Source organism: Xiphophorus maculatus, chromosome 14 (genome assembly GCF_002775205.1).
Source record: "Xiphophorus maculatus strain JP 163 A chromosome 14, X_maculatus-5.0-male, whole genome shotgun sequence".
Classification (NCBI taxonomy): Eukaryota; Metazoa; Chordata; class Actinopteri; order Cyprinodontiformes; family Poeciliidae; genus Xiphophorus; species Xiphophorus maculatus.
In genome coordinates, this window is record NC_036456.1 from 7,103,159 (window position 1) to 7,115,649 (window position 12,491).

Sequence of the window (12,491 nt, forward strand, 5' to 3'; positions counted from 1 at the left end):
TTATTAAAACCACTCCCCGGTTGCATAACAACAGCAAAAGGTGTAAGACAGAGGCAGTGTGACGAGGGAGAGAGGACAGGAGAAATGGGGCGATGTCCACAGGGAGAGACGAGAAGGGAAGGTGTGAGAATCTACTCAACGTGATCGGTTTCTGTGTTCATTTTAGGTTTTATGCAACATAGATAAAGAGTATTCCTGACCCAGAGATGCACAGAATGACTGTCTGATCACCAAATTAAATTGTCTGCTTGAGCAGCTGAAAGTCGAGATGTGAATCTTTCAATGTCTAGAGATTCCCAGCCTCCAATTTTTAGGGTCCTGATTCGATTCCGAAACCAATTTTGCTATTCAAATGGTCGCCAGATTCTGTTTCAATGTTGTGATCGACAAGAGGAACAGACGGTGAACAGAATATTCATTTAAAACAATTTTATAAGGTTCCATTAAGTATCAAATTCCATCAGATTATATTTAAACAAAACTAGGTTTTTATGCATAAAATGCATAGTTCTCATGTGACGCCACACTTCTGGGAACTTTGCCACTGATGGCCATCTTGGTAGGTATGCATCACTAACCCTCATGACAGTTGCTACAGAGTTGCTATGACAACAATAAACATTCCTATCTAACTTATAAACAACACAAGTACATCACAACTATTATGTCAAACTTTTTCTTCTCCATTTACTTTCTTTTTGTTGGTGTCGAAGCCATGGTTGATCTATGCTTTGTGTTGCGCTTGCCTACCAAGATGGCGGGTCAGTGACACGGTCACTTCCTATTCAGACTTGTGGGAACTACGTATTCTGGCTTTTCTCCTAAAGAAGAAAATATCAAATATTTATTCAAAATATATGGTGGATGAGATGGCCAAGTGGACACATAAATCGATATGCAGCGTGCTTGCAAATGGGAGCGGCAATTCAAATTTGAATTGAATTTGATTAAAACTTAAGCAAATTAAATTCAGAAATACTTTATAGATCCCAAAGGGAAATTAAATAATAAACAAGACACATTTTAAGGTTCATTTTTGAGCATTTTGAATCGATTCAGAGTTCCCCGGTACTAGGAATTGGTCCTCTAGTAGAAACTCCAAACTCCAATCTTTTTCCAAACAATGAACTCACCGTCCTAACTGCTTTTGTGTTGTGCCAAACACTCTTTGTGGTTGCTACTGATGGAAGTATACTCAAAGTTAACCATTTCCACAGGATGCAAAGCGAGGTAAAAAGCTACTTAAAAGAAAATGAGACTTTCTACCATGCTGAGAGATGTCAGCGGTGAGAGAAAGCGAGACCTTTTAAACAGATAACAGGAAGGCTTGATTAATTAGTAATTATACTCTGTTTTCACGTTTTGCTAACAGCGAAGGAGTGAATTTACTTTTTTAGGCAACACACAGAGGCAACTGTTTAGTTAGTAGGATGACTGTTCAATATTTCCGACAACATGTGTATAATATATACACATGTTGTATATACAACTCTTGCTATGAAGCAGTCTCTTCATAGCAAGAGACTGCTTGCTTTGAAGGTGTGAACAGTAGGCAAAGATTGTGTTCAAGTAGCAGTAGCACCACTTCAACTTATTTTAAGACTGAAATATAAAGCTTTGTGGAAATTTAGCTATTTTAAATATCAAAATTTAAATAATTCATACAATTACAAACTATCAAAAATCAGACAACAGAAGCATTTTTTCCACATCAGTTTCTTTCAATATAAAACTTATGAAAATTTAACAAAAACTTCAGGTGTGTCTGTCTCTGGTGAATGTTTGGCTAAAACAAGCTTGTTTTTCATTCACAGTCGCTCACAGTTGGCAGAGTAGCCAGAAATGTTTTTACTCAAGTAAGAGTAGAACAGTAAAAATAGTTTCAAAAGTACATTTTTTTTCCCAAAAGGTTACTCCAATAAATGTAACTAGTTACTACATCTAAATCTGTGAAACATTTCGGTACCATTCAACCTTTAATCTGCAAACAGACCCATCTGCTTGTGTGAGCCGGAGAATCGTGACAGCATGATGTGTGTGTCTATAATGCCCAAACTCCTTGACTCACCTTTATGCGGCTGCAACTCGGAGGTGAAGAGTTCCACCTACTGGCTACGGGTGAGTACTGCAGTTCCTAAGTGGTGAAAAGCCGCAGCATCCTGCACACACACACACACACACACCCACACACACACACACGCGCGCACACAAACCTCACTTGTTTTACGTCAGCAGCTTCAAAACAAGCCAGATTCACCCCGTTTCCCAGCCTCCCGTCTCACAGGGTAGCTCTCCCACCCTCACATCCTCCACTCAGCGAGGCACAACAAACGGCCCCACTGTGGAGATTTGGTGGGAAAGTAAGGACCCGAACCGGAGTGATTCGCCCTCATCCGCTGGTCATGACTCACACGTCGTCACGGTGATTTAGGAGTTTAATGAACGTTTGATTGAAAGTTGTGAGCATGAGTCCCTGTACGCAGTCTGGAGCTGAATCACGAGTGGACTGGGTGTGAACGAGAGATTACCAACACGTCATCAGGGTGACGTCAGAGATAAACAGAAACAGTTTTAAATGATCTTTTCTTCTTTAAAAATGTTTTTTTTTTTTTTTTTTAATTTCAGCTCAAAGGGTCTTTATTTGAAAGTTCTGATATAAATGATGGCGTCGTTCGAATATAACGGCTTTGGCTGCATTCATTCCCAGTCCCACCTCATTTTTAAAGATGGGGAAATGAGGAGGGTTCGAATAAGAGCTTTGGAGGAACAGGTAAATGATCTCTGACAACATGCCAAATATTTTCACTGTATTAATTTCTAAAGTGCTGCAGATGTAATTTTGTTGTGTTCTATAGAATGGTCTTTTTAGTGTACAACTATGCCTATAAGATGCTGTAACTAAATGAAACCACATCATCTACATAAGAATAAAAATGTGATATTTAACAAAATAAAAACATTTTCGGTTCTTTGTTGGAAGAATGATTGATTTAAACATAAACTTGAATCCCACCTTCTTCCCTTTTTTTGTTTGCTTTCTCTGTACTTCTCATAAATAACATAAAAAATATTTGACTATGTTTGTTAGAAAATGTTACAATCTGTCACTTTTGATTCCAAACTTTGATTTACACTATAGTTAGACTAAATCGGAACACAATTCCCAAGATAAACTTCATAACCTTTTCGCCACCCCCAAAAGAACAGGACTTGAGTCATCCACATTGTTCTTTGCCAAACGGTGCGTGTGTGATTTATTTGGCTTTTTCCTCTGACCTCTCGGTTTCCATCCTCTCCTCTCCGCTGTGTCACCATCTGTGTACCGAAAACGGGAAACGGCGCCTGTGGTTCCCGCCTCCGCCCTGCCAAACTCTGCCTCCTGACCATGGTGACCGGGCCTCCCCGAGAACAATGGAGTCATGGTTGCTCAATTTACGTAACAGTTACGTTTTACTTATAACGCTGAGCCACAGTGGCTGCTTCCTTTTATTCAAAATCTGCATGGGTCTAATGAGTCACGGTAGCCAAAGGGACAATATTGGCCTCCTGTAGGAAATCACATCGGATTTTACAGGAAGTCCTCTTTTACCGGAGCCGAGCCCCGTTTTTTAAACTTTTACCCATTGTTAAGGAAATATGATTATTTTGGTGCTTAATACAGTTAATCTTAAAAGATATATGGAACACTCTTATTTTGAACAGTTTTCTGTTGAGCATTCAGAGACACAGGAACCAAATGCAGATTAAGGGAGATCTCTCAATGGGACCCCCACTGTGAGGCCAGGCCACAGGCGAAGTCATAAAATTAGCAGTTTCCTTGGGAGACAGAGATTTTAGATTTCTCAGGTATCTGTGAGATTGTATCTCAGGTCGTTCTGTACTCAGAATGACCGTGGGAGCCACAGGGGGTCAGGGCCAGCTATCCGCTCTTTTGTTTCGGTAGAAGGCAGATGGCCCTTTGATCTTTGCCGTAGATTGAGGGGAGTTCCAAGTTCTCTGGGAGCTTCCAGTTGGTCAACAAGAGGAACGCCTAGAATGCATAAATTAAATAGAAAAAACACTCACTAAATATAAAATCTAGTGTCACCACTGAATTTGCAGAAAGTTGCCACTTTTTTGCTTTTTGCATTGGCTCTCTCTCCAAAGACGTCTTTGCTGTTTGTTTGTCTTTGTTTCGTGTTCGTTTCCCCTTGTGTGTCTTTATTTTTATGAGAAAATGCATATCTCTGTTCCTCTGCAGCTTTGTTGTCGATTGCTTTGTATGAGATTAAACTCTGTGATCTGTGACGTCAACACGCTTTGTTGTTGTTTCGTTTTGGCAGCACGCGGTCGCTGCACGGCGCACACGGAGAACGCCGTCGCTCGCCAAGGACTCGGAAGAAAAAGGAGGAAAAGAGCCAAACGTTTTGTCCAAAGCTAGCATTAAATGTCTTTCTCTTTTTTAATACCATTTTATTTATAACATTACAGTGGACAGCTAATCAAATGCAATTTTCTTGTATAAATGTGGGCGTTGACCGATTGTATACTTCGCGGGACTGTAGTGTGTCACCCTATGCATTACTTACCAGCTAAGCAGTGGAAATTCCCCCAGAAACGTACTCCAACCAACATGGCCGCCAGATCAGTGGGGCCCCCTGGACAAAGGTAGGCGACATTGCAGGCCTCCCAAGAGAATCGCGTTCACGTCTTAGAAACCCATGCAGTCTTAATCAATGAAGACATAAAGGTAAAATAAAAACAAAATAAATTTTGAAAAAAAAAATTCTTTGGGTTTTACATTTACTTCTTCATTCAAACAAAAAAAAATGTATAGGCCTTTTTTTTTCAGCTCTGTTCCCTTAAAAAAAATTTGTCCCTGTAAATATTTTCTGGGGTTGCATTATCTTGCAATTTAAAATACTGAAATATATGTTTTAATTAGGAAGGAAATCGTAAATCTGTCACTTAAAGTGGACATCATGTATCGTTGTTTACATTTTAAATGCAGTTTACACTTCTAGTGGGGATATATTGATCTTAAAAATACTTTTAAGGGATATTTTTGGGAGAGAAGTTTCTTTAATCAATTACAAATTTATTGATGGAACCTGACTTAATGTCATGTTTTGATTGTTGAGTCTATGTTGCATTGTGCTTCTGTGTTTGATATGATGTAAAGCACTTTGAAATGCCTTGTTGCTGAAATGTGCTATACAAATAAAATTTGATTTTTGATTTTAAGTTATAGTTATTATATGCTAGTTAGCTATGATGAGCAACTTTGTAATATATACATATCGTACCTTTCAAACTAAAAGACGTATTGAGGCATTGGAGCTAAACTCGAGGTCATATGAGGATGATGCTACGAATAGCATGCTAGCAAATGAGAGTATCTCAGAAATGAAAGGGTTTTGATAGTGGAGCTGATAATACGACACAGTTCAAATACTGTTTTCAAGTGTGAAGCTACTGAACCCCCCCAACCCCCTCAAAAAACCCAGGATGATATCAACAGAAGCAAAGGAAACCCAAACTGCTGTTTTAATCACTATTTATTGACTTTAGTCACATGCATACTTGTTTACAGCTGATTTTAGTGTGCAATACACAGCTTAACTTTGTTTTATTGTCTAGGTTATGGTAAACCAAATGCATTTAACCTCGAAGGCTGCCTTACCAAAAGTTTATACAACATGATTCATTTTGTCACATTTTCAACACAGAAGAACATTTTCTTTAAAAGCCAGAAGCCATAGATACACAAGGTACGGGTGTTCGGAGAACTTCATCATTTTGTGTCTCTGTGGTTGCTTTGCTATTTGTTGGCAAATATTTTGTCGTTAAAAGTCAGTCAAGCTAGAGTTTTACATTCTCGGAGTGTTGGGACAGATTTCTTTAAACGTGTGTATCTATGACTCCCGCACAACAACACAATCACCGAAGAAACAATTTGGATAATATAGCAGATTTAATGCCTCTTGACTTCTCAGTTACAACATAAACTTTTTTTTTTTTTTTCCTTTTTACAGTAAACTCTCACCGAGCTTTGTGGCAAAATCCACGCTGGCTTGTTTATATGTGCTTCTTTTTTCTGTTTTGCTTCATGGCACAGTTTGAAAATCGTAGTTCGGACCCTTGCGGAGAATACCAGGAACTCATCAACACGTCGTATCATTCAGTCCTTAATCCAGATGTGGTTGTATTCTACAAGAGTACAAATTCTGAGTAAGCCAACTTATTGTGTGTGAGTATATATATATATATGTATATACATCCTCCAAAAAAAGCGTGGCATCATCTGAAACGTAGCGACACGATAAGTTTTTTAAACGTTTTGAACACCGAAGCTTTAAGACAGTCTCCGAAACGGAAAAATAAAGATTTGCTAAAGTAAACGCGTAAAAAATAAACCGTTAGTGTTTTTTCGCTATCAAAAACGCTGCTTCTGATGTAAAATCCGGTACAAGACTCTAGTATCAAATGCTTCTTCTGCTGGATTTTGGCTTCTGTTTGAGATGAGAATACGTCAGGTTAATCTGCTAAGGAATAAAAATCTTTTAGCTGGCTTCTTGGACACATCTTCCACTCTGTCATCTGGCTCCTCACCTAATAAAAAAAAAAAATCCCTAAAATAAAGCAAACGAATCACTGCAGCACTTTAAGAAAAAATAAATAAAATGAAACAAACAAAAAGCACATTAGAAAAACACGACAGTCCAATCAGTTCACACTGAGGATTAGCCAAACCTATACTGAGAAGAGAGAAGAGATTTCATACTATATATTAGCGTTGCAAGTTTCTCACATTTATGTATTTATAATTCACAAGAGCCTCCACGGAAAGCAACGGTATTAAGCGGTTGGGACCACCAAAAGGAAAAGATGTCAAGATGAAGATGGTTGTTTTTTTTTATTTTTTTTCATTATTAGTACGGTGCTGGTTGTGGTTTAGCCTTGAAGCATTTATAGAAGACCATGGCATACAGTCACAGGCTGAAATATTCGGCTTTGAGTTTGGAATGGCTAACAAAGGGTGATAATAATAATAATAATGATAATAATCATTTTAAAAAAGCACAAAGCAGTGGGATAAGCTAACTAGGTGGCCTGACCGAAGCAACGATATGTAGGCAGAATAATGACTTTAACCAGGCTGGTGAGGCTTGTAATCCCATGTTAGCGTTAGCATTTGCGGCGTCTTTTATCACAGTTTACCAAACTATCTCAGTGGGAGAAAGCGACAGCACATCACAATCGTAAAAGATCAACAACTACATCAACTTTTGGGAGCTTGGTTTCCAAACCACTTTAGCCAAAATGTCTAACCCCAACTTAAAAAATACAAAGTTTTATTATTATACTACAAGACAAAACGAAGCTTTAAAACACACCTAAAATTGGACATTTCTTTAAAATAACCTAAAATATTATTCTTATTAAAGTGAATTCTAAAAATAAATATTACTTTTGCTGATTATTAAATTGTGTTAAGAAGGCCATGTTATGCTTTTTCTCAGAGCTTTATATCACTACTCCAAATCGGCGACAGGCAGATGATAATTTAGCAGTTTAAATGTCTTTTTTGCCTGAATTCATTCAAGATTAATTTTTAAAAATGTTTTTTTTTTCAGCCAAAGAAGAAGAGATTGCTAATTTGCATATAGAATTTACAACAGATATGAATGAATGGCTTTCATATGGGCAAAACTCTGACCACTAGATGGCATTAAAGTATTTCCAATATGATCTGGATAGTAATATTTATTACTGTATTATTGGGTCAAAAAATGTTAACACTTTATGAATGCGTTGAAAATTCTTGCGGCTACAATTTCTGATATTGACAAACCATCCTACAGTCTTTTTTTTAAAAGTAATTTTCATTAAACTCTTAAGTCTGTAAATGTATAAGTACACCAGTACAGTGGTTGTCTAGTGCCAATAATTTAGAAACAAACATAACATGGACTCTTTATTAAAATATGTAGTGCATTATGATCAATCAGAAATTGTATGAAAATACAATTCATGTATTATTTTTATGTGTGGTTTTAAATAAACGTATTAAAGCAAACATAGATATATCCGACAGAAAACAAGCCTGTTAAAGTTCTCAGCTACCTTGGCTAGCTTCCTCTTTAAGGTAAATAAATTATGAACTATTTTGTGAATGAGGCAAAGCTTAAATATCTAGCTGGAACATGTCATAGCTCACCTGGAGTGTGCCGATGCCGATCCTGTTAAGTCAAGAGAACCAAACTCCCAAAAGTTTGGCTTCATCTCTAACGAGAGCGCGCGTGTTCCACAAACAGGCACAGTCGTCTGCTAACAAGCTATCATTTTCCCTGATTATCCTGATTTGCTTCCTCAAATTCTTTCGGAACATTTGGCAGATACGTAAATATTGCACTATCGTTCATCTTTCTTGTGCTGTACCATGTGTTCTGTAAACACAATAAGCCCGTAGTCACAGGGGGACGCTGCCTACATACTGCTAATAACTACCGCTCGGGTGTGAATATGGGGAGATGTTTATGGGTTTGTTTTTCACAGCTCCGTGCTTGCGGTTAAAAACGAGCGGACCGGGGCGGGAGGCTGCCGAGATGGAGGGCGTGTTTATTGTGCCACACACCAAGGGCGGCCTGACATAAAAGCCTCCAGGCTCTCAGTTCGAGAAGAGGCGTTGTGAGGGGCAACCGTGCATGCTGAAAGTATCGACTTGTCACTCGGCCTTCTCCGAGCCGTGCTCCGGCGATCTGTGTAAACAAATGTATGATTGGTTTTTTAGTCAACCTCGTAGTTAAAATGCGAACCTTGAAACTAACCTGACACCTTCGTTATTTACTCAATGTAAAACTTCTCTCTCTTTTAGCTCCGCCAGTCCAGCCTTACAAAGCTCCATCTCATTTTTTCTCTTATTTTTATTTTTTTTAGTCAGACCACTCGTTCTCATCCAGCTCCGAGTCGTCGTCGGATTCGCTGTACTCCACGGCGATGCGGCGTGACAGGATGGTGGCCACGTCGTTGCCGACAGGCTCCCGCTTGGCTTCCTGTTCCCTCTGCTCCTGAACCTTCCTCAGCTGGATGCCTGCGAGGGACAAAGGGAAGGGAGGAGCAATGAGGTCTGATGAGAGCTTTGTCTTTAAATGCTACTGGAAGTATCTTTCATTTGATCAAACTGTAAGCATGAGCTGTTAAGGATTAAGCGTGTTTTCACAGTCCGTGTTCAACTGGAAACCAAAGTTCAGCTGGTGCAATTCTCTTTCACTGGCCATTGTATCAGACTATCCAAACCATTTGAAAAACCGGTTCACCTCCTCGTCTGTGGGGGCGCTGCACCATGTACCATTGAAAGAACATGTTTACATTCTTTGCAAAATTTAACAAAACATGGAGTTGCTTCAGATTGTAGACATTGTAGTATTTCCCTTTTGTCTTGGCCTAAAGACCACGAGTCATTTCCCCATCAAGCAATACACTTTTGCATATTTTTGGTTTTATTTACCCAGAATGCCTTGTGCCATAGTCCCATTCCTGCTTTTGGAGCAGTCTCTGGTCTGCTTGGTGTTCGAACTTGGCGCCACAGATCACTTCAACCAATCAGAGAACAAGGTTTGTAGGTGGACCAAAGTTTGCTTCTTTGGTCAATTGTGCATTCACACCTCCCCAAACAAACCGGACTTTCTAGGCCAGCAAACTAGAGATTGATCAAAGTACACTAAACAGGCCTAGTGTGGATGAACTGGTTTCTCCCCGTGTATTATAAGCCTGGTGGGCCCCCAGGCTTTCCTTGCGCCCCACCAGGCTAAGCATTGTTTATTTATATATATATATATATGTGCACCAGCTGATAATGCAACAAATAAATGTTTTTTAATACACCAGTGACAGACAGAACAAAGAGTCTCTTTGGTGAAAGGGTTGGAAGCACAATGGCAACATACTGTAGTATGGTCAGTATGTGAACACATAAGGAGACTGAGGTCAGGCGTCTTCTTTTATTGACTGGATCTCTACAACCACTGTCTGTCTTTACTGGTCTACACACTAACAACTTCAAGAAAGTTGGTGTTGAGGTAATGTTAATAATGTCTTCCAATAACCCATAATTACTTAGTCATATTTTAAAATTTCCTGTCAACTGTAAACATTTTTTAACTCAAAAACATGGTAGTGTCCTCTACCACCAGGGTTAGCAAGTTTTCTGGGAGAAATCCCGACACTCGTACCTCTACGTATGGCGGCCAGCAGGTCGGAGCGTGCGTCGCTCATCGGGATCATCCCCAGCATGGTCGACTTCCTCGTCGAAGGCGCCGAATCCACGGCTGTCTGGCCGACAGCGGCATGTGGCGGGGATGGATGAGCCTGGTGTCCAGCAGGCACGCCAGGAGGTGGGGGCGGAGGGGCAGCCGGAGGTGCACCTGAAGGGGGGTGGGCGGGGGAGGGTACGTAATTGGCAGGGGGAGGAGGAGGGGAGGGGGAGTAGTGGCAGGAGAGGGCAGAGGAGGTCGGTGGGATGGCGGAGGTGGCCGCAGAAGGCGGCGCTGTGGCGGAATCGAAGGCAGTCTGGGCGGATGGGATGGTAGGCGGGGGTGGGGGAGGAGCTGGGGGGATGTAATACTCAGGTATGGTGGAGGGCTGCCCACTAAAGAGTGAGAAAGAGGAAACACACATACATATGGGTCAGTACTAAATCATCTTTTCAGAAACATCTGTAGACACGACTGCATTTCTTTGCATGTGGAGCTGACAAGTGAGATCTAATCACCAAAGCTCGGTGCGAACAATCAGGGTCACAGCTCTCCCATACTTCACCTTGAGACGTCGTCTCCTCTGTGGACGACAACTTTGCAATTTCCATTCAAGACTTTTTATCACAATGTTTGCAGGTATTTTGTGCAAACTCATACCAATCCACGTAATTCCTCAATGTGTCTGATAAACACTCCAAAAACATATTCATGTCGCCTGCGGATACAACAACAGGAGACCTGCCCACTAACTTCAGACTAACACATCTCACAGAACGCTATGTGAAATAGTTTGTCGAGAAGCGGAATAGGACGGCTCACTGTGAACAAGATGACACAATTTTTGCCACGTGACTACGTCAATCAGAGCCGATTTCAATGCTTCGGTAGTAGGGGAGAGCCTTTAGAGTTGTCCACTTGAAATCCAACCAGCCAGGATGAATGTTAGTGCCAACCCCAGGTAGAACCACAGACTCCAATACAACCTCTAAGACTTCTACTTAGTTTCTTTGGACTGGAAAGAGAAAACAATAGTCTCACCCCAGGGCACTAAATTGTGCAATCTCATGAAAAAACAGAGGTTCATCAACGTAATGGAAGAAGATTCAATCCTTGAAGTCCTCAATGTTTCAGCTAAATCAAAGCCACTGAACCATTTAAACTGTAATATTTTCCACGGTCTCACTTTGTCAGTCAAATTAGTAAGCCTACCCGTACCCAGCTCGGTATTCCTTTATCGACTGCTGCCTTGGCCCATTGACCGTTGGATCTCCCCCGGCCTGGACCCCATGTCCTGATGGGGTCCTGCCGAGGGAAGCTGCGTGTCGACCCGGTGGTCCTGCCCCGGCGGCTCCAGGGGGCTGGTTGGCTGGCCTCAGGCCGCGATCGAGCGACTGTGTCTGGGCGGCAGCAAGGTGATCCCTGGCATGGTGGTCAGCGGGATGGGCAGCGCTTGGAGCCTGGGTAGCCGGGTGGTTGGGACTTGCCGGGTAGGAGTCGGACGCCATTGACCTATTGGGTTACAATAGAGCAAAATTCAAGCATAGCCTAAAGTAATATCCTAATATTGATATCAATGGAAAATACAATGTTTAATCAACGACCTGAGCCTGGATTCCATTTCAGGTGATTTCCATTTGCTTTAACATTTTAATGTTTGGCTATTTGTACTTCTACCAAACTGTGATGCTCTGATTAGTATATTTGAAAAGAACATTGGGTTTCACTTAAGAGTCTCCATAAGAGGGCAGCACAGAACTTCAAATGACACAGGGAGAGAACATTTCACAGTGTCTTGAAAATATTGGTGGACGTTTATCATTTATTGAAAATTTCTTATCAAGATAAGAATTTTGACTTATAGATGTGACAATAAAATCCAATTAATGATGTTTAAAACACCCCACAACTGTCCTTATTGTCGGGATTGATAGCTTCCATCAACTCTGACCCCTACCATAATGTTTCAAGATGACGGGAAATTGACTAAAAAGTTACATTTGGCCTTCTTCCACATATTTTCTGTTCTCTACATGTCTTCTGACAAAAAGGTTAGGATTTTACCTTGCGTTACAAAGTAAAGTGGGTCTGAATACTTGGAACAACGTATAATTTTCCCCCCTAATTTTCAGAGTTACATGCTGCTTTGTGTTGGTCTAATACATTGCAATTTCTGTGTGTAATATAGCAAAAAATAAAAATAGGTTCAAAGGGTATTAACATGTCTTCAAGAAACTGTAATCCACTATATTTTGC

At 40.5% G+C, this 12,491-nt stretch overlaps 1 protein-coding gene across 4 annotated transcripts in view; it reads right to left on the reverse strand.

Annotated features, from left to right (window-relative positions):
- Positions 1 to 5,519: 5,519 nt before the first annotated feature.
- The window catches only part of LOC102230109 (wiskott-Aldrich syndrome protein family member 3-like), a 37,122-nt gene continuing 30,150 nt past the window's right edge, over positions 5,520 to 12,491 (reverse strand). For all 4 annotated transcript variants that reach the window (XM_023346456.1, XM_023346452.1, XM_023346453.1 and 1 more), the window contains 3 exons: positions 11,454 to 11,747; positions 10,215 to 10,630; positions 5,520 to 9,073 (listed from right to left, as the gene is read on the reverse strand). In XM_023346456.1, coding sequence (XP_023202224.1) covers positions 8,916 to 9,073; positions 10,215 to 10,630; positions 11,454 to 11,747 — 868 coding nt within the window. In that variant the 3' untranslated portion in view covers positions 5,520 to 8,915. The remainder of the gene's footprint in view (positions 9,074 to 10,214; positions 10,631 to 11,453; positions 11,748 to 12,491) is intronic.